This window comes from Anopheles maculipalpis, chromosome 2RL, assembly GCF_943734695.1.
Source record: "Anopheles maculipalpis chromosome 2RL, idAnoMacuDA_375_x, whole genome shotgun sequence".
Classification (NCBI taxonomy): Eukaryota; Metazoa; Arthropoda; class Insecta; order Diptera; family Culicidae; genus Anopheles; species Anopheles maculipalpis.
In genome coordinates this window covers 19,856,734-19,878,180 of record NC_064871.1, presented here as the reverse complement: position 1 = coordinate 19,878,180, position 21,447 = coordinate 19,856,734, and the positions used below count along the sequence as shown (strand labels likewise).

At 45.1% G+C, this 21,447-nt stretch overlaps 5 protein-coding genes across 5 annotated transcripts in view; 2 read left to right on the top strand and 3 right to left on the bottom strand.

Annotated features, from left to right (window-relative positions):
• Nucleotides 1-10,851, bottom strand: part of LOC126557700 (T-complex protein 1 subunit zeta) — a 315,666-nt gene extending 304,815 nt beyond the window's left edge. The window contains exon 1 of the mRNA XM_050213562.1: nucleotides 10,842-10,851. The gene's annotated coding sequence lies outside the window, so the exon portion shown is untranslated. The remainder of the gene's footprint in view (nucleotides 1-10,841) is intronic.
• Nucleotides 1-16,407, top strand: part of LOC126565188 (zinc finger protein 845-like) — a 252,910-nt gene extending 236,503 nt beyond the window's left edge. Inside the window, exons 2-4 of the mRNA XM_050222340.1 lie at nucleotides 14,692-14,831; nucleotides 14,896-15,653; nucleotides 15,732-16,407. Coding sequence (XP_050078297.1) covers nucleotides 14,694-14,831; nucleotides 14,896-15,653; nucleotides 15,732-16,407 — 1,572 coding nt within the window. The 5' untranslated portion in view covers nucleotides 14,692-14,693. The remainder of the gene's footprint in view (nucleotides 1-14,691; nucleotides 14,832-14,895; nucleotides 15,654-15,731) is intronic.
• LOC126565198 (dynein axonemal heavy chain 6) lies at nucleotides 581-13,311 on the top strand. The gene is made up of 14 exons (XM_050222352.1): nucleotides 581-660; nucleotides 730-900; nucleotides 956-1,407; nucleotides 1,477-1,924; nucleotides 1,983-2,617; nucleotides 2,679-4,527; nucleotides 4,595-5,871; nucleotides 5,954-6,551; nucleotides 6,622-8,985; nucleotides 9,056-9,197; nucleotides 9,275-10,011; nucleotides 10,094-10,360; nucleotides 10,435-12,910; nucleotides 12,964-13,311. The coding sequence occupies exons 1-14, from the start codon at nucleotides 581-583 to the stop codon at nucleotides 13,309-13,311; spliced, it is 11,844 nt and encodes a 3,947-aa protein (XP_050078309.1).
• LOC126559039 (uncharacterized) lies at nucleotides 13,417-14,213 on the bottom strand. The gene is made up of 3 exons (XM_050215141.1): nucleotides 14,021-14,213; nucleotides 13,605-13,947; nucleotides 13,417-13,531 (listed from the first exon to the last, which is right to left on the bottom strand). The coding sequence occupies exons 1-3, from the start codon at nucleotides 14,211-14,213 to the stop codon at nucleotides 13,417-13,419; spliced, it is 651 nt and encodes a 216-aa protein (XP_050071098.1).
• Nucleotides 16,408-16,416: 9 nt separating the features above from the next.
• Nucleotides 16,417-20,677, bottom strand: LOC126559744 (GPI ethanolamine phosphate transferase 1). The gene is given in 12 exon segments (XM_050215917.1): nucleotides 16,417-16,710; nucleotides 16,784-17,128; nucleotides 17,204-17,394; nucleotides 17,467-17,663; nucleotides 18,227-18,432; nucleotides 18,488-18,639; nucleotides 18,701-18,929; nucleotides 18,995-19,186; nucleotides 19,383-19,827; nucleotides 19,894-20,251; nucleotides 20,325-20,491; nucleotides 20,547-20,677. Coding segments are annotated over 12 exon segments (2,907 nt in total).
• Nucleotides 20,678-21,447: the final 770 nt, after the last annotated feature.

Here is a 21,447-nt window from a genome sequence, read left to right as displayed (position 1 = left end):
CGTAAAAATGTTTTTTCGCAAACACCAGATATCAATTCTGGATTGGAATTAACATCCCGATTCGATCCGACTTGAGATTGAATCCCAGAAACAGATTCGTAGATCTTTCAATAGTACTTCAAAGATATGGTGTGTACTTTTCAGCGGATTAGGCCCAAAAACCAATGGCCAGTATCTATAATTGAATCGGTAGTGCGGACCCTTGGTGCATCTTGGTGACAGAAATTGCTTTAGAACACGCAGATTGACCTATAACACTCGACTATAAATCCAAGGAGGCAAGGAGGGACCGATTAATATGTGAAAAAAGATGAAAAACAGCATTGGAAGCAAATTTAGCTTTAAAAAAAATAATGAAATTACAGTATAAATTGCTCAGCGTGGCACAGTTGCTCCAATTTCCGCTAGTACCTGTACCCCAACACACACGCTACTCAACAGGTGCGCTAGGTCATTTTTGAAAGTCAAGGTAACCATGTGGAATCGTTGCTATGGAAGTTGTGTACAGCATTCAAACATTTTCGACTGAGTATGCTATACTTTTATGCGACAGCTGGTGAAAGGTTTAATTCGAATCGAAATGAGTAAACCGATAGGAGCAAAGAAAGTAAAATCGGCCTTAACGAAGCCGAAAGCTGTTTTTACATTTGCATTGAGCGAGTAAGTATTAAAATGCAAATTTACTTATCTTTTGTGTCTAGTCTAATAAATTGCTACTGTTGTTAATAGGGAACGTAAGAAGCGGATCGCCGCCCGGACTCGCCAACTGAACATACCTGTACCGATTGATTTGGAGTTGTTGATCGAGGAGAGAATCAAACATCTGAAGGATAACAGTTTCGTGTTCCTGACTTACGCGTACTCCAAAAACAGTGAACACTTTACACCGTATAGTTTTCTGTAAGTTATTGAAGAGTTTCTTTCCAAATCCTTTGAAAACAATCCTTTCCCTCAGGGAGGTACCCTTTAGCAAGGCGGACAAGCATGAATATTTCACCGTTAGCCGCCACGGAGTCACGTTCTGGAGTGATGCGGAAAATCATTTTACCGAGCTCGACGGCTGGCTATCGGACTATCGCAAGTACCGTAAGCTTACGGAGTTGGGTTTTTTCAAGCATTATCGACGCGCGAAAGCATTTCGTCTCTGGCTGCGCAACATCCAGTGGTACAAGTATGAGAACGCACGCCAAAAGATTGCTGCCAGCGCTTTCGTGGTGCTACCGCGTTTGGCCAGGGCACTGTTAACGATGCAGGACGAGTTTGTGCAGCTTGTTGGGTTCCGGTTTTTCGACGTGTCCGTTTCGGAAAATTGGCATCTGCCTTACTTTATCGAAACGCAGATGACCACCTTTGAGCAGGTGCGAGATCTACTGCAACAGCTGAGGGAAAAGATGCGTACGGTGCTGTGTAAGTGGAGGACATTGAGTATTGGCGAGCAAGGGGCGCTATTAACGAGATGTGTTTTCTTCTTTCCAGTTGATGCATGCTGCAATACACTCGTCGATCGAGGCTTTTCGCCCCAAGACGAGGCGATAAATGTCACCAATAAGAAGAAATTGAAGGACATGATGAGCTTCACCGAGCGTGCGAATAAGCGGAAGCTGTGCGCTTTATTGGCCCGCTTTCTTGCATGTGCGGATCAGATGATGATCACGTTGTTGCATCAAATATTGCGTGAGTCGTTTAAAAATTTGGCTAACGTGTTTTTGAGCTTTATGGAAGGTGGACCATTGAATGAAGACACGCGATGTTTAAAACCACCATTTATGAACGTGGAACTGGTACTGAAACCGACGCACATCGATCTCGATCCTTCGCGCGATGTAGCCAAACGAATGCTGGAGGACTTGAGCAATCTGGTCATGCGAACGGTTTACAAAATAGATCGCTTTCAAAGTGACACGTATTTCGACATCTACACCGAGTAAGATTCACTGTAACCCAACGAAGTTATAACACTAACGCGCTTATCTCGCTTCCAGACCAACCATTATGGGAAGAAAAGAAGACAGACTGTGTGGAAATCCACCCAGCCTTGATTTCATCATTAGAAACGATATGCAACTCTCGGATGATGTGAAAACCATATTCGATGGTATTGCCGAGGCGTACAACAATGTCGACCGGTACGTCGTGCAGTTCGATCGAATTCGCTTATCCTACCAAGAAAATCTTGCTGTCGATCATAACGTCATCAAGGGTGAAACGAATCTGGAAGTTCTTAAGATGTACTGCGAACGGTTTAGCAATCAGATGACGGAGCTTGAAAAGATCCAAGAGTCGCATCCGTTGGGTCTACTGCAGGTGAAGCAGGTTGCGTTCCGGGAAGAGATTACACCCATCTGCCAGCAGCTGCTAGCGGTACTGGACGAAACCATTCCACGGTTGGCAATGGAGAAAATCAACTACGTCGAGCAGAAGGGGGAAGAGTTGCAGACAAAGCTGCTGATTGTGCCGGAAGAAACGAATCACTACATTTACTACTTTAATCATTTGGAAGTTTGCCACGAGCATGTAGCGAGCCTGCAAAAAGAGCTAAACTATGCGTATGAAGCGTTGAAAATTATGAAAAACTATCATGTCACCTTTTCCGACGAAGACAAAGACAAATATCTGGGCAAGTGGAATCTCACCAGCCGTTTAAAAAGGGGGAAACTAATATTGTTCTATTATTCCAGACATGGAAGAATTTCTGAGCGAAATAAGCATTACACTGGAAAGTAAACGGGCACAAAAGCAGGATCTGATCAATAAATTTGATCTCTGTCTGCAAGCGGATATTACAAAAATATTCTCCGAAGTCGAAGACATCCACGAAGAAGTGCTAAAGGAATGGTTACTCGATTTGGGATCCGATCCGGCCCAGGTTCGCGACTGCTTGATTGATTTGTCCGAGCGTTTGACCATGTGCCAGCGAAAGGCACAGGAGTATAAAAAATATCAGAAGGAATTTCGCCTCGAGGTGACCCGGTTCGAGAAGCTGGATCAGGTCATTAATGAGGTTAAGTTGCGCCAGATCCTGTGGGACAGTGTGCAGCAGTGGAAAGAATCGGTAGAAATATGGAACGAAATACACTTTCACGAGCTGAGCATGGACGAGGTGGAAGCGCTCAACACCAAGATCCTGAAAAACTGTGCCATGCTCGACAAGAATCTGCCAAAAAATGATATTATTCCAAAGCTAAAAGCGGAAGCGGAAGAATTTAAGGACAAGATACCTGTGCTTGGCTTTTTGCGCAATCCGGCACTGAAGACCCGGCACTGGATCAAGATCGAGCAGATACTGAACCGGCATCTCGCGGAGGAAACCGAAATCTATCTGCATACGTTTGAGGATGCGAACGCATTCGAGGAGGACATAGCGGCCGAGCTGATGGAAGTATCGAACATGGCCAGTGCCGAAGCTGGGCTAGAAACGTTGCTTAACAAGGTGGAAAATGCATGGAAAGAGCTGGAACTGACCGTGATCAGCCATCGAGATCATCGGGATGTGTTCGTGCTGGCGAGTATTGACGAAATTCAAACCGTGCTGGATGAGTCCAGCATTAACGTGAGTACGGTGGCCGCTTCGAGACATGTGGGTCCCATCAAGCCGAAGGTAGACGATTGGGTAGCCCAGCTGGATCTTTTTTCGCGCACACTCGACGAATGGATGCTGTGCCAGCAGTCGTGGATTTATCTGGAGGCAATATTTTCTGCCCCCGACATCCAGCGCCAGCTACCGCACGAAACACAAATGTTCCTGCAGGTGGACAAGGCATGGAAAGATCTGATGCGCCGCACACAGAAAGCTCCACTTGCCTTGGGTGCAATGACGGCGGAAGGTGTGCTGGAGCAGCTACAAATTAATAACGGTTTGCTGGAAAAGGTTACCCGCTGTTTGGAGGCATACCTGGAGGTGAAGCGTATGGCGTTTCCAAGATTTTACTTTTTGTCCAATGATGAGTTGCTGGAAATATTGGCCCAGACGAAGAACCCGTACGCCGTGCAGCCTCACCTTTCCAAGTGCTTTGATGCGATTGCAAAGATTGAGTTTGGCAAGAAAAAAACCGAAACTGGAGAATCGGTAATGACGAACGACATTATCGCCATGATCTCGCCGGAAGGTGAACGTCTCACGTTCGGTGTCGGTCTGAAAGCACGTGGCGCGGTTGAAGATTGGCTGTCGAAGGTGGAAGAAGCTATGTTTTTGGCAGTAAAGCGATACATGCGTCATGGTATTCGCGTTTATGGGTTGAAGGATCGTTCCTATTGGATGCAGGAGCACCCGAATCAGGTTGTGCTAACCATTTCTCAGCAACAGTGGGCCGCAGACGTGCACAACATTCTTGACGGAGATAGTGGCAACGTAGATAAAGGAATGGAAGAATTTCATGGGCAGTTGACGAAAAACTTAACCGTTCTTGCTGCGATCGCACGTACCAAAATTTCCAAACTCGTACGAAAGGTGCTGTGTGCGCTGATCACGATCGACGTGCATGCGCGCGACATGATCGCAGGAATGATCGCGAAAAGGGTCCAAAAAGCGTAAGTAATGTGTGTGCTCTCGGATGCTCTCTTGTAATTAAACATGCTTAATTTTGCCCCATTCTAGCACGGATTTCGAATGGTTAAAAATGCTACGCTACTACTGGATGTCAGAAACAGAGCTGGTGGAAACAAAGATGGCATCAGCAAATCTGCCCTATTTCTACGAATATCTCGGTGCGGGAGGAGTGCTGGTAATTACACCGCTTACCGATCGGTGCTACCTTTGCTTGATGGGTGCACTGCAAATGGATCTCGGTGGTGCACCAGCAGGACCTGCCGGCACGGGAAAAACGGAAACAACCAAAGATCTAGCGAAGGCACTTGCCATCCAGTGTGTGGTGTTTAATTGTTCCGATGGGTTGGATTACAAAATGATGGGTCGATTCTTTACCGGGCTGGCCCAATCAGGCGCCTGGTGCTGTTTCGATGAGTTCAATCGAATCGACATTGAGGTACTGTCAGTCATTGCACAGCAGTTGATTACTATACGCAATGCAAAGGCTTCCAAAATGAAGCGTTTCCTCTTTGAAGGACGTGAAATACGACTGAAACCTTCGTGTGCCGCTTTTATCACAATGAATCCGGGGTACGCGGGAAGAACGGAGCTGCCCGACAATTTAAAGGCTTTGTTTCGACCGATATCGATGATGGTGCCGGATTATGCCCTCATCGCCGAGGTGATCCTGTACTCGGAAGGGTTCGAGGGATCGAAGATACTGGCCAAGAAAATGGTGCAAATGTACAAACTGTGCAGCGAGCAGCTTAGTCAGCAGGATCATTACGATTTTGGTATGCGCGCGGTAAAGAGTGTCCTCGTGATGGCAGGTGCATTGAAGCGTGCTTCACCCGATCAGCGGGAAGATGTGACTCTTATTTCTGCGTTGCGTGACTCCAATTTACCAAAGTTTCTAGCTAACGATGCAGTTCTTTTTAATGGCATACTTAGTGATCTGTTTCCGGGCGTAGATTTGCCCGAACCAGAACGGGGAGAATTACAGCAAGCAATCGAGCAGTGTATGATTGATCGCAATCTTCAGCCAGTTCCGGAGTTGGTGTTGAAAACGCTCCAGCTCTACGAAACGATGGTGGTTCGCTGGGGTGTCATGTTGGTTGGTCCTACTGGTAGTGGTAAAACGACAGTACTTCACATACTGGCCAATGCATTCGAAAAGCTGCACGCCGAAGAAATTCCAGGCCCACTTTATCGTCCAGTGCGCATACAAACACTTAATCCTAAAGCGATTTCAATGGATGAACTGTATGGCTTTGTAAATTTAGCTACAATGGAATGGCGCGATGGATTACTTGGCTTAGCTATAAGATCTGCTGTGACCGTAACTGGTAAGAATTTGTGTCTCCTCGCATAAGAGATATTGTGGAGAAGAACTTTAGTTACGGATCATTCCTTTACCTCTTTACCTAGACGAAATTCACCAATGGGTTGTCTGTGATGGGCCAGTCGATGCGGTTTGGATCGAGAATCTTAACACGGTGCTGGACGACAACAAAATGCTGTGTTTGGCCAACTCGGAACGCATCAAACTAACGAGCTGGGTGCACATGGTGTTCGAGGTCCAGGATCTAGCGCAAGCCTCACCAGCCACCGTTTCCCGGTGCGGTATGGTGTACATGGATCCGGTACACCTCGGATGGACATCGATAGTGAAATCGTGGCTCAATTCAGTCCAACATCTTCATCTTGACGGTGATTTGAAATCACACGTACTGTCGTTGTACGAGCGACACTATGAAAACGTTACGAAATTTCTACATCGCAATTGCAAATGGAGCATTCATCAGGTGAACATCAGTAAGCTGACGATGATGACCAAGCTGCTATATTTGCTGCTGCAGGAAACGCAAGGATTGCATCTGATGGAGCGCGGAGAAGCGAAGAATTACATTTTTAAAATGTTCACCTGGAGTATGCTCTGGTCTTTTGGTGGAAATTTGCTTGATGATTCAAAGGCACAGTTCGAGCAGTACTATCGGACACTACAGCACGAAGAAGAAGTAGGACTGTAAGTGATGTCGTATAATTTTGGTGCATGATACAGTACTACAGTTTGTTTGGTTGTATTTTTCTTCCAGTTTGCCGAAGGATACGCTATGGGATTTTCGCATAAACACGAAAACTCGCACCTGGGAAAGCTGGAACGCAATCCATCCCAAGTTTGTCTATAATCCATCGGTGCCCTATTTCGATCTGCTAGTTCCAACGCTCGACACAACTAAATATGGTTTTGTGGCGGAAATGCTACTCCATCACCAGTATCCGGTAATGTTCACCGGTGATACCGGTGTTGGAAAGTCGGTGCTTGCCCGCGAGATACTTAACCGGCTGATGCAACGTGATGTGATACCGATCTTTGTTAATTTTTCCGCACAAAGCGAAAGTGCACGCACGCAAGAGATTATAGAATCACGGCTAGAACGACGCAAAAAGACCCTTCTGGGGGCACCGATCAATAAAAAGATCGTAGTTTTTATCGACGACGTCAACATGCCGAAGCTGGATCGATATGGAAGTCAACCACCGATCGAGTTGCTGCGCCAGTTTGCCGACTTCCGAGGGTTGTACGATCGCGAAAAAATGTACTGGAAGGATATTGTTGACGTAACACTTGGTGCTGCCTGTGCACCACCGGGTGGTGGCCGTAACGTACTGACGGCAAGATTCATTCGCCATTTTGCACTGTTCTCGTTTCCCTCGCCAAACAGTGACACACTGAAGACCATCTTTAAAGCCATTTTGGCCGGTTTCTTGAATGAATTCAACATGGCCATACGTCCACTGGCTGACCCTATCGTCGAGACAGCTGTGGCAGTTTATGAGCGTATATCAGCAGAATTGCTACCAACGCCTAAGAAGTCGCACTACGTGTTTAATCTGCGAGATCTGTCCAAATGTGTGCAGGGAGTGCTGCAGGCCGACTCGTCGAGCTACATTAATCCGATTCAGCTGATGCGACTGTTCTATCACGAATCATTGCGCATATTTTACGACCGGCTGATTAATGAGGAGGACAAACTTTACTTTAAACAGTTGCTGCAGGACTGCTGTGAAAAGTTTTTTGAAACGACCGTTGTACAGCCGGAGGAAACCATCATGTTTGGCGACTTTATGGTGTTTGGACAGGCGGCTGAAGATCGCGTGTACGAAGAGATCAAGGAAATGAAGAAGCTTAAATCGATCTTGGTGGATTATTTGGAAGATTATAACGGCACAGTTGGTACGGAGATGAATCTGGTGTTTTTTGCCGATGCGGTTGAACATATTGTTCGGCTGGCACGATTGCTACGTTCAGAAAGAGGTAACGGGCTGCTTGTCGGAGTGTCCGGCATGGGCAAGCAAAGCCTGGCGAAGTTAGCATCGCACATCAACGGATATCAATGTCATCAGATTGCTCTGCGTCGAGGTTACGATCACAGCTGCTTCCATGAGGATCTGCGTCGTATTTATTGGATTGCCGGGGTGCTCAACAAGCCAACTGTGTTTCTTATTACCGATACGCAAATCGTTCATGAAGCATTCATGGAAGACATCAACAATATTCTGAATTCAGGTGAAGTGCCCAACCTGTTCGAGGGTGACGAATATGAGAAAATAATTCTGAACTCCAGACAACCGTGCATTGAGAGCGGATATCCGAATCAAACGCGCGATGGCATATTTGAGTTCTTCATCAAGCGAGTGAGAGCTAATCTGCACGTGATTATGTGTATGAGCCCGGTGGGCGATACGTTCCGCGGTCGATGTCGTATGTTTCCTTCGCTTGTGAACTGCTGTACGATCGATTGGTTCGTGAAGTGGCCGGCCGAGGCGTTACGCAGTGTGGCGATCGGTTCGTTGAAAGATGTCTCCGATAACGAGGTACAGTGCAAACATTTGGCCCAAATCTGCGTCATGATACACGAAAGCGTGGAAAGCATTTCGGAACGATTCTATCGCGAAATGCGCCGCCATTATTACACCACTCCAAGCAGCTACCTGCAGCTGTTGAACCAGTACCGTGTACTGGTCCAGAAGCGCATCGATTCGATCGTACAGAAGAAGGATCGCATCGCAAATGGGTTGAGCAAGATTCTCGAGACGAACCAGGTGGTGGCAGAGATGGGTGAAGAGTTGAAAAAGTTTGTCCCGATACTGGAGGAAAAGTCGAAAAACATGAAAGAGTTGCTAGCGAAACTGGACAAGGACAATGCGATGGCCGAAAGTGTGAAGAAGAGTGTGGCGAAGGATGAGGCTGAGGCTAAAATTAAAGCAACCGAAACGCAGGAAATAGCTGATGAGGCGGCGAAGGATTTGGAGATTGTAATGCCAACGCTGCAGGCGGCGCAGGATGCACTCAAATCGCTCAACAAGAATGACATCAACGAGCTGCGCGTGTTCCAGAAGCCACCGAAGTTGGTACAGTTTGTCATGGAGGCCGTTTGCATTTTACTCGGAGCAAAGTGAGTTGTTTTAAAATAATTTAACGTGTATTTGGTTGACCTATTTAGCAATGCCCTGTTGTCTCTTCAGACCCGACTGGAACACAGCTAAAGTGGTGATGTCAGATGTTAACTTTTTGAAAAAATTGGAGGACTACGATAAGGAACACATATCTGAAGCTATCATCAAGAAAATTAAAACATACGTTGAACACAAGGATTTCCTACCAGCGGTAAGTGGGAATATTTCAAAAAGTTGAGCCAAACTAGATAGTTATTATCTCTTTTTTCATTATTTCACCACCCTAAGACTATTGAAAAAGTGTCGAAAGTAGCCAAATCGATGTGCCTGTGGGTAATTGCTATCGAAAAGTATGCCAAAATCTACAAAGTAGTAGAACCAAAAATCAAACGTCAAAAGGCAGCTGAACAGGAGCTTGGCGAGGTAATGCAACTGCTCAAGTCGAAGCAGAGCGAGCTGGCGGAAATTGAAGCCAAAATTACAATGCTCATGGCAAACTTGGAAGAGAAGAAGCGCGAAATGAAGCTGTTGCAGGATCACAATGATCTGACAAGCGCGCGTTTAAATCGTGCCGGTCGGCTAACGTCCGCCCTGGCCGACGAGGAAGTACGTTGGCGGGAAACGGTAAAGCAACTGACGGCGGAACACTTTGCCGTACCGGGGGATGTACTGGTGGCGTCCGCATACGTTGCCTATCTGGGTGCCTTTCCAATCGACTATCGCCGTACACTGTCCGAAATTTGGGTATCCGAGTGTAAGCGTTTGAACATCCCGAGCAGTCCCACATTTAATCTTGTGCAAATTCTCGGCGATTCGTATCAGATACGCCAGTGGAACATGTACGGGCTGCCGCGAGATGAAATATCTGTCGAGAATGGTATTATCGCGACGGAAGGTGGTCGCTGGCCGCTGATGATTGATCCGCAAGAGCAAGCTAACCGCTGGATACGCAATATGGAGTCACGAAATGAGCTGCGCATAATCAAGCTGACCGATGGAAATATGATGAGAATATTGGAAATTTGGTGAGTGAAATGTTGGCGAATTTATTCTTCAAGGATGAAAAATTACTAATATTGTGCTGCTTTCTCTCTATCACGCGCCTAGCATTCGGCAAGGTTTTCCTATGTTGATCGAAGATGTTCAGGAAACCTTGGATCCGGTTCTGGGAACGGTTCTGATGAAACAAATATTTCTACAAAATGGACGACTCATGATCAAATTGGGCGACGTCGATGTGGATTATGATTGTAACTTCCGGCTTTACATGACTACGAAGCTCCCGAATCCACACTTTCTACCCGAGATTTGCATTCAAGTTAGTTTGGTGAATTTCCTTGTCTCGAGAAGCGGTCTGGAAGATCAACTGTTGGCGTAAGTAGCATTGTCAACATATCATGCACAGAATACAGTGTAATTGTATATCCCTCGTAACGACCTGCTTTTAGAGAGATCATCAAGATCGAGTTACCGGAAATGGAGAGGCAGCGTAACGATCTCATCACCACCATCAATGCAGACAAGCAGCAATTGCTGCTGCTTGAAGACAAAATCCTCAAAGTGCTGTACAGTTCCCAAGGCAATATTCTCGATGATGAGGAGCTGGTAGAATCGTTGAACGAATCAAAAGAAATGTCTACCATCATTGCCGATCGACTCATCGAAACGGAGCGCACGGAACTGAATATTGCAGCCACGCGCGAAAAGTATCGCGTGTTGGCGGCGCGTGGCGCAATTCTTTACTTTGTCGTGGCCTCACTGTCCGAAATTGATCCGATGTATCAGTTCAGTTTGCGCTACTTTACCCAAGTGTACTGTTCTGTGGTAGAGCAGCCACATGCACGGATGGACCTACCGGAACGGCTCGCAACACTGCTTGAGGCGATTACCTTCACCGTGTTTGCAAACATTTGTCGGGGACTGTTTGAGAAACATAAGCTCATCTGTGGATTTCTGGTTGCATTTGCCATCTGCCGGGAGGCGCAACAGTTTTCCGATGAAGAGTTTAGCTTTATCGTTCGCGGACCATCGCAGCGTAAGTTTTCCCTCGAAGGAAAGCCACCGTTTCTGACCGATAACCAGTGGATTGCTTGCTGCTTTCTGGAGGTGTACGATTCCATTAAATTTGCTGATCTCACCAAACATCTGCACCGGTCGTTGATTATCCGTATCGAGGATTTCCAGGAGGATCTTTGTCTTGCACCCATTCCCGAATCGGTAGAGATTGATTGGAACGCACGGCTATCGGTATCGGAGAAGCTTATGCTTGTGGCGGCGCTTAAGGACGAATTTCTGGTGATCGCCGTTACGGAGTTTATTCGCCATTCGCTGGGGAAGCGCTACACAGAGCCACCGAAAAATACCAGCCTGGCGTCACTGTACGCGGACATATCGCCAACCATTCCGCTTGTTTTTGTACTGTCAGCAGGATCAGATCCCATGACTGCATTGATTAAATTTGCTCAAGAACGTGACTGCGTTGAGCGACTGCACTCAATTTCGCTCGGTCAGGGTCAGGGTCCAGCGGCAGAAGCTTTAATCGACGCTGGAATTCGAGGCGGACATTGGGTGTTTTTACAAAACTGTCACCTTGCAACGTCCTGGATGGAAGCGATGGAGAAAATCGTGAACCGGATCGCGATGGGATTGCAAACAGTTGAGGCCAACTTCCGATTGTTCCTATCGTCCATGCCTGTGCGAACATTTCCGATCAGTGTGCTACAGAATTCGGTTAAAGTAACAAACGAACCACCGAAGGGATTACGTTCAAATCTCGTCCGTTCACTGACCGAGTTGGACCGCAGCTGGTTCGAGTTTCACGTGCTCGGATCACAATGGCGTGCGCTCGTTTTTGGGCTCTGCATGTTCCACGGCGTTATACTGGAACGGCGCAAGTTTGGTCCGCTTGGATGGAACATAACGTACGAGTTTAGTGAAAGTGATCGCGAATGTGCCCTCCGAACGCTGGATATCTATTGCGATCGGGAGCAAAAGGCACAGATACCGTGGGATGCGCTCGAATACATTAACGGAGAGATAACGTATGGCGGGCGCGTAACGGACGTATGGGACCAACGGTGCTTGCGGGCCGTACTGAAACGCTTTTCCTCCCCACTGATTCTGACCGACGGGTATAGCTACAGTGGAAGTGGATTATACCACTGTCCTACCGGTGATGAAGCACGAAAAATTGATGGATTTTTGGAGTACGCTGGACAGCTTTCTATACACGATCCGCCGGACATATTTGGCATGCACGAGAATGCGAACATAATTTTCAATCGGAACGAAACATACTTCTTCCTCAACACATTGCTCGAAAGTCAATCTGGTGGGGACAGTATGGGCGAGGAAGCTGTAGCCGCCATGGATAAGATGTGTTTGGAGAAAATTGAATCGATTCGTAAGGTGTTGGCCTCAAGCATCGGTTACGACGAGCTGCATCCAAGTTTGTTGCAACGTGACGCAAAAAATCGCATCCCTTCGTTGACGACCGTGCTGCTGCAAGAGGTGGACCGGTTCAATCGGCTCTTGTCCGTACTTCACGGTAGCTTGCGCGATCTGGAAAAAGCCATACAGGGGTTTGTGGTGATGTCGGAGAGCTTGGAAACGATTTATCGGGCATTTGGCAACAATCAGGTACCGCAAGCCTGGCATTCGAAGGGATACCTTTCGACAAAGACGCTAGCCAGCTGGGTGACGGATTTGCAGCATCGGATCGAGTACGTTCGGAACTGGTGTATGGAGGGGTTACCTATCTCTTCTTGGGTTTGTGGTCTGTTTTTCCCACAATCTTTTCTCACCGGAACGCTACAGACGTACGCTCGCAAGCATAACATTCCTATCGACACGTTGCGCTTTGATTTCGAAATAATGAGCGTTACGTTACATCAGGCTGCGATTTACGAGGAACGTTCGAAAAAGGTAAAATATTCCACTTTACATGAAACAATATTTTAAATGTTTGTCCGTTTTAGGAAGTGAATCAATTGTTTCAAAATCTGAACTCTCCCAGTGACGGTATTTTCATTCACGGACTGTTCATTGAGGCCGGTCGCTGGGACCCGGCAGAGGGAGGTCTCTGTGATGCTAGGCATCGGGAGTTAATTGCACATTTGCCCGTCGTGTGGCTTAAACCTTGCACGGATCTTGCGGTGGGTCAACGCTACGAAGCCCCATTGTACAAAACGAGCGTACGGGCGGGTGTACTGTCAACGACTGGCCAGTCAACTAATTTCGTACTATCTGTGTTGCTCGATTCGGAGCTGCCGCCCGATTACTGGATTTTACGGGGAACTGCTCTCGTCACATTAATAACGGATTAAGCAAGGGAATCCCGTGGCAAGTCCTTATATTACTAGTGTGCTTTCAAATTTGCAATTAATTTATTATAATAAAAAATACATATATATAGCCACCACGGTTTGCTCTTATTTACTATCATTACCTAGCAAAGTGTTGATGTTAGCCGCTACCTCTTTGATAGCTTTTACAGCATGAGGTGTGCAGTTCGCAATCTCGTTCGCTATCAACTTTTGGAACAATCTGAAAATAAAAACAAAATTGAATTACTCACATGCCTCAAAAGCCGACAACAGCAACTCCCGTTTGTACTTACTCGGTTTTATGCTGCATGGTGCGTGCCTCGGCATGCTTCAGCTCGACGTTGTTACGCTGGTACGGTCCGGTACGGATTTCGGCACATGCTTTCATAAGCTGCAATTTGCGCACTTTTAACTGTGCCAGCTTATCCGTCAGCTCTTGCCGTTCTTGATCGAGCTGAAGGTTTTTGTAGTGTTCTTGAAACTGGGTAACAGATAGTTCCGCCAGTTCGCCACCACTGAATCGCTTTGCTTTCTCCAAGAATGGACGCACTTGCTCGGTGATCTTTGCTTCGATGTACTTGCCAATAGCTATCCGCTCATGATAGCTAATATCAACGTTACGTATGTGATCTAGTCCTGTAAGTCCGGTTGAATAATGTGCATGTGGAAAACTCGCATTATAGAAAGCAATATTTCTAGCAAAGCTTACCCAAAGGAAGATCTCCGTCGTGTTTGTACATTGACAACAGTGCTCGGTGTTCTACGGATATGGGAGCATCTGATTGTTTTAGCACACTAATAATGAGCGATGTTCGATAATACTTCAACAGTTCCTGTTTCAGTTCATCTTGATGTGTAGCTAGAAGCTCCGTTTGATTCATGAGGTAACGAGAATCTTCCATTTTTGCTAAATTGTAGACCGCTAGCTGGCCACTATTCCACGCACTTTCCGGGACGTTTGTTTTGCTTTTGAAAATTACCTTCCGTTAGTAGGTGAAGTATGCCCTTTTATTTACTCCATGGGTGCAGCAGGAAAACGTTGTTTACGAATATATAGAACATTTAAGTTCCTGCTATACGAAAGCAAGCTGAGTGGAAAAATGTTAATATAAAATTTACCATTTAAGTTATGCATTAACTTTTAATTAGCATCCAATAGAATCGTAATTTAAATAGTGCGTGAAGCGATCTCATTTTGGTACGCCAAAAGGCATGCCTTCTGTCAACTGCATCTGTCAAATGAAAACCACACATAAACAAATAGCCTCGACAACAAACCGCACGGAAAGGTAAACAGCATTATATTACAAATGCCGCAATAAATTTATTTAAAAAAGATTCCCTGCAGGTCTACGATACTCAAGAGTAAGTCGTCGTTAGCAATGGAGGAAGTAGTGTTTTTAGCTACAAACTGTCGCTGTTGTCTGATGGAGGATAAGGATATGGTGTATGTGTTTGATACTCTCGATGAATTCAACATGAAAATCTGCGACCTAATCGCCCGGAATGGAGCTATTGTGGTAATCATCTTACAGCTCTTCTGGGTCAGCTAAATGCGCTCATAACGATCGATCCTTTTTGTAGATATTCGAAAACGATGCCTTTTCCAAACACATCTGCGGCAATTGCCTGAATGACCTAGCGATAGCGGAGCGTTTTGTGTTACGTTGCCGGAAAACCAACGATCTGCTTATGAACCTCATCGCAAACGATGATGCACATGATGATAGCGTAATTGCTGAAGTGGCAATAGAAGACGGAAGTGTGACTGGGTTAGGTTGTGAGAACGTAGCGTACGTTTTAGTGCCACCGGGAACACCAGAAACACATCTGTTTGAAACAGAAACTAAAGTGGAGAAAGAACAATCGCTGGATATGGTGCAACAATTTGTGGATGATGCTGCTATTGTGAAAGACGGAGAAGAAACTGGTACAAATACGATGGAATTGCTGCTTTGTTTACAGCAGCCCCAAGCAAGAATGATCGAAGAGACTACGGATGAAACGGAACAACTACATGTACTTTGTGATAGCGATACAATTTTACACGGTACTGATTCACTGATCGAGGAGGATGAGATCGAGCCAGACGATAATCTGTGTGATGTGAGTTACGAGGGCCATGAAAATGGGAAAACCTTCGGAGTAATTCAAACGGTAGACGAAACAAATATTGGTGATCTTGAGGAAGGATTCAATATGGATCTGATGGACGCAAAGCTCGAATTTAACTACAGCTGTGAATACTGTGGGGCCAGTTTCGTTACTTCAAAGCACTATGCTCGACATTTACTGTCACACAGCATTGTTGCTTGCGAAGAATGTTTGACGAGATGTGATGGGTATGTGCGCTATTCTGCGTCCTATTTTTGTGCTTCTTGTCTAATACTTTTTTTTTTCCATTCGTTTCTATTCCATAGTCCCGAGTCACTAAAATCACATCAAACTTATTGTGTAGAAAGCCATCATCAGTCTAAAAGCGTCTTAAGCGATCAAAATACTTCCGACCAACGGCAACAGAAAAAGCATTTCTTATGTACGTACTGCGATAAACGGTGGATTTCACAATCCGCACTTACGGCGCACCTCCGTACGCATACTGGCGAACGGCCGTACGGTTGTAGGTACTGTATAAAGCGCTTCAAAACGCTTTCCGCCCTGGACTTGCACGAACGACGACACTCCGGTACGAAACCATACTCCTGTCCCATATGCGACAAACGGTTTACCGAGAGTAGTAATCTTAAGGTACATATGCGGCGGCACACGAATGAAAAATCGCATGTGTGCACGGTTTGCAATCGTGCCTTTGCCCGCGTGTTTCTATTACAGCTGCATATGCGGACACATACGGGCGAGAAACCGTATGAGTGTGATCTGTGTGAGCGAAAGTTTTCGCAACAGTGTGACCTAACGGCACATCGGCGTATCCATACTGGCGAACGACCGTACGCCTGCCACGTCTGTGGGAAAGGTTTTACGAAAAGTAATGCCGTTGCCCAGCATCTTAAAATCCATCAGAAACACCTGTTGGCGGAAACGAATGCAGAAAGTACGCAGGAGTATTTCGTGGAAGAAGGATCGTCGCAAGAGTGAGGGTTACGTCTACTCAATTCTTTCTTTATTGGAGTATGGCAAATTGTGGGATAAGATGAAATCTTCCTGCAAATGTTTGCGCGCTTCGGAGCTGTTTTTCGAAGCTAGCGATACTTCCGTGACGAGACGTGCGAATTCGTACAGCATCATAACTACGATCGTCGTACATTCCAGTATTACAAAGTGCGAGATGGAAGATCCTATGTCCATCCACGAGCCTTCGTTCCGGACAAGAAAAAAGAAGTTCAAGCACATCCAGTCGCACACGATCAGTGTGAGGCTAAACAGTTTCGTCTTTTGTACCTGTGAATGATATACGAGATGACACAAAATAATCTTTCTTTTTGCTGAATCTGCTACGAATTGAATAGCTTACCGAACATACGATACCCATCGCTTTCAAAACGCACACCAGCAAAAGCACCGGTATGAGCAGCTTCAGCACAATCAGTGCCATCATCGTGAACGGTGAAAAGGTGCTCACAAAGCACCGCACCCAGTTCGGGTCGAACGAGCTAACCGTTGCTAGATTGCCCGTCCCGAAGAAGGAAGCAAGCAGAAAAAGCATCTGAAATGATAAAATGGATCACATTTACAGCATCGAGATCGAGTTTGAGCTCCATCATGGGGTACATACAAAGCCAAAAGTACGTCGTGTCTGTGCAAAATCAATTCCGTTCCCTTCCGTGTGATAAGAGGAGGAAAAATAGAATCCATCCAGCTGGTGAATAGATTTTATATAACAGAACAAACACTTTAACGAATGAAGAAAGGTAAGAACCAATTTTTAAATCACCTTTATCCGCTTGTTGCGTGTACTGTTTTCCACACTAAGCCACAGGTAGAGTGTGTAGCAGAGACAAAGCAAAAACAACGGTTCGTAGGATAGTGAAAGCATCATGTATGGTCCACTTAAACCGCTGAACAATGCTAGAATGCGCTGTGGAATGGATGTAGTCGTGCAGAATGGTAATAGCAATCCGGAGGCTAAAATAATATCGCGTCGCAGATTAAATGTTGTGTGTGTTTTAGGGGAAGAAAATTCGCTATTAAACTCACCGGAAAAGATCCAGCACAACGATCGACTCCACTGTGGAACGGTGATCGATGACCGTTCGATTAGATAAATTAGAAAGAATAAATTTAATGCTTGCAGTGTTTGCACTAGCAAAGCAATGGCTTTGTAGATTGAAGATTGTTTCGATCCATTCGCAACCACCGTATTGGTTATGGTCCAAACAATAATGGAAAGGCACCTGTTAAAGCATTGATAGGAGAGTTTAAAAAAAGGATTTTTTCAGGCTTTTAACTTTTTGATACGCAATTCATTAACAATGCCATATTCTGATGAATGTTAAGGAATCTCTTCTTATTTCTATTAAATTAAATGTGTTGCCTCAATTCGAAGTAATTTCCAAACTAAAAATTTTCAAATGTTTCATGAAGCACTGAAACGATTTAACAAAATATGACAACAAAATGTTTCCAACAGGTTATAGAATTGTAAACCACGAGTTTATAATAGCTGCAAGAAGAGTTTTATTGCGAAAATTGTGTAAAAAATTTAAATAATTATTTTAACAGTTTCAAAATTTTTCGAAAAAAAAGAAACATGTCTTTTTTGCATACTTATAACTTGAAAATGACTCAGAGTAGAGCTGTCATATGTATGTTAATAGAAAGATGAAAAGTTAATTTAATTTTCATTAGAATATAACACCACAATAGGATTACGTATAAAAAAGTTATAAGCCTCCCAAGTTGATGACTACCCGTGTAACCTGGTTGCCTGGAATAGGGTTAAATGATTTATACTTACAATAGGAAAACGTTTGAATTATCACGCCCGATGGTGGGAAGCAAGAAAAATCCGGATAGCAGAAGATTACAAACTATCCACTGCAGTACTATGGATCTGCTTCCATTGAACCCATTTCCTTTTTCTGTCAGCATTGGTTTTATCACGATTAGACAATGAATCCACAGCAAAGGAGTTAAAATTCGTCGATCTAAAAATGCAAATACCTGCAGAAGATGATTAAAAATTTAGCAAGATCTTTTAAAAAAACGGCTGCATTACCAATGCTTCTGCTACGACGATGAATCCGGCACCATACATTACGGCTTTCCCGCGCAACAGTGGAGCATATGCTCGCCAATGAGATCCAATGTAGCCCCAAAGTGTGATGGGAATGACAAAGTACAATATTACCACGGATGGTGTGTCTTGTGCTGTAACCGGAGCAGGTAAGTTAGGGTTTTATGTGTGAAAGTGTATAGACAAATGACATACCAATGTTGAAAAGCACCACAAAAAGCGCCAATATCACAGCTGTAAATGCAACGGATCGACTGAGCAAAAAGACACGGCTTTTCGATGGAGCAAAAGTTTCCTTAGCAAGCAGCAATAACCATCCGAACATGGTCAGTGTAAGTGCCACGAACAGATGAGGTTTGTAGTAGCTTTGGAAGTATTCGATGGCGTTTAGCGTTGTATCGATCAACATTTTACACAATGATTGCTGGAAAACGAATGAAGCTTAGCAATTAAATAGCGTGTTAACTGCCGATATCTTTAAAGGCTCACCACTTCTGTGTATTGTTTCCGGTATGTTGCATCGCCTATCTCGGTCTGCAGTGCTTCTATCAACACCTTAAAGCTCGTTTGCTTTGTGCTCTCTAACCATTGCAACATTTTGCCCTCGGATTTCCGTTGCCAGCGGTGGTACTGGGCGAGTAGTTGGTCTGCATTGTTACGCATCGCCCAGGCTGCATACTCCTGAAAATTTATTGTATATTAACCGTAGACTGATCAGACGTACCGTATGTAACGTGAAAGTCCCGTTTTTTTTTCAAACAGAAGTTGTTGTCCCGTCGTATTCGTAAAAATCCCAATTTGTCCCGTATTTTAATATATCCTGGCAATTTATCAGCCAACGATGTATACATTACACGGGCAAACTAATAATACTAACCTCTGAAACGTTCAACAGGGACCGAGGTAACCGTCCTAGACTGTTCTTTGGTACACTTATACCCAGTACGGCCGACATAAGGGGTGCAACATCCGCTTGATTTATGCGATGCACTGGGATGCGCTGCTTGTTCAGCTCCAGCACGAGACTAAATGAAAGGGAACGGGTTAACAACGCTACCACACAAAAGGAAACGCGTTTCCACACTTACCCATTGTCCGGTACGGGAATTGTCTCCTTCCAATGCTTAAAACCGGCACCCCACGCCAGAAAAGGCGTATCCGTCTCTAGCGGATCTCCTGCACCGTGCGATCCTTGATCCGTCATACCGTGGTCAGATGTAAAGATATACGCAGTCCGCCCATCATGCGCTGTGGCTTGCTCTACCAGTCTCACGATCGATTCAATTCCTTTGTCCACAGTAATAAGATTTTCTGTAAATAATCTGCAACATACATATCGATGAAAGGGATAAATTCATCAGCCAAAAGTTGCTTCCCTCTTCACTTACTCGGAATGCGGTTTGTGAACATGCCCCGCCGTATCCAGTCCGAGTAGATGTAGAAATAGAATAACCTTCTTCTGCGACAAAATCTCCCTTTCCGTTTGTTTGCTGGCCAGAAACTGCCGTACCCGATCAAACACCCAAATGTCCAGCAGTGAGGTGTTGGCGGATTGGGCGAAACTTTCATCATTACTATCGTACGCGGCCACGTGCACTCGACCGGGTGTGGCTCCACGGGAAAACATGTGCACTATATCGGGACTACCCCAGCAATAGCTGACGGTGGAACGATTAAGTACGGAATCGAACTCGACCGGGTTCTCTTTCCATCCACGAAAAACGGCACTTGGATCTTCGTAAACGCCTGAATGTGGATGCGAAATGTTACCTAGTGTACCTCGGAAGAAAGATTGTGTGTGCGTGTGCTGCTTCCTTACCACCCAATAGAGCGGCATGTCCTGGTCGTGATTCCGTTGGCACACGGGTACTCGATATTCCAAACACACCCTCGGCGAGTAGAGTATTCCTCAGAAAGTTGGTACGGTTTAGATTGTGCTTAACAAATGATTCGGCTCTCAAACCGTCCCCAACGAATAGCACCAACCTAAAGCATGTAAATTATTGGTTATGATTGTAACTACGCAAACATCTTATCGTACCTATCGGCCGGTGGTTGATCGTGTTCTGCTCCATCCGGAAGCCCTTTCAGTATCGGCGATTGGAAATGGATGTAGAAAATGGATAGTAAAAAGAGTACGTGAATTATCACAGCCACCACGAGTAATTTCATTTTTTTTCGTTTTTATATTAATACTGCTGATTGAAAAGCACTTGCGGTGACTAGCGCGGTTAGGTAGACGTGCATCTTTTCCACTCGATATTTGTACTGATAAAGTAAAAGTAAACAAACCGCTGCGGACCAAAACAATAGCGGTGCGCAACCTCAGCTGTCAAACTGAATGCGATGTTTTTTTCTTCTTGGGAGCATAAAACATAGCAATTCGATGTTATATTTTTGAATCAAGCAGGATCGACCACGTGGCGAGCGAAGGATGAATATTTGAATTTGAATGTCGACATTCCAAACCTCTAAACCAAGTTTATATCACTATTAACGCACGGTCAATGAGCTACAACCAATGTAGCAGATAACCTGACCAAGTCATCATGACGTACACCGAAGATTAAAAAAAGTGATAAAATTATTGAAAATTCCATCATTTAATTTGTAAACTTTTGGCCATTAGCCACAATCCTGGGACGTGATGATACTTAGCATTTAAATTACATTTAGTGTATTATCGTTGATCGATCGTAAAGGTACCGTACACATGTAAGTAGTCATATAAACGCTAAACAGCTAGACCAAGTAAACGAAACAAAACAAAAAACACTTTAACACGTTGCAAAAGCAACGCTGAAAATCTTCCACAATCTCTAAGTAGCTCATTGCACCGATGAATGACCACACCCCCTCCCCCCCCCCCCCTTCACCCCTGTGAGGTGTTCGTTTTTTTTCTCTTTTGATTCCCTGCCATTGTTCCTGTTCGATAAGGCTTA

Bases quoted from the DNA above. Each gene is read 5' to 3' on its own strand.
- LOC126565198 (XM_050222352.1), top strand. From the start codon at position 581: ATGAGTAAACCGATAGGAGCAAAGAAAGTAAAATCGGCCTTAACGAAG. The intron at 4,528-4,594 runs GTAAGTAATGTG...GCCCCATTCTAG, and splicing joins GCGAAAAGGGTCCAAAAAGC to CACGGATTTCGAATGGTTAA. The intron at 10,361-10,434 runs GTAAGTAGCATT...ACCTGCTTTTAG, and splicing joins CTGGAAGATCAACTGTTGGC to AGAGATCATCAAGATCGAGT.
- LOC126559039 (XM_050215141.1), bottom strand. From the start codon at position 14,213: ATGGAAGATTCTCGTTACCTCATGAATCAAACGGAGCTTCTAGCTACA. The intron at 13,948-14,020 runs GTAAGCTTTGCT...CCGGACTTACAG, and splicing joins CGACGGAGATCTTCCTTTGG to GACTAGATCACATACGTAAC. The intron at 13,532-13,604 runs GTAAGTACAAAC...TTTTATTTTCAG, and splicing joins ACCATGCAGCATAAAACCGA to ATTGTTCCAAAAGTTGATAG.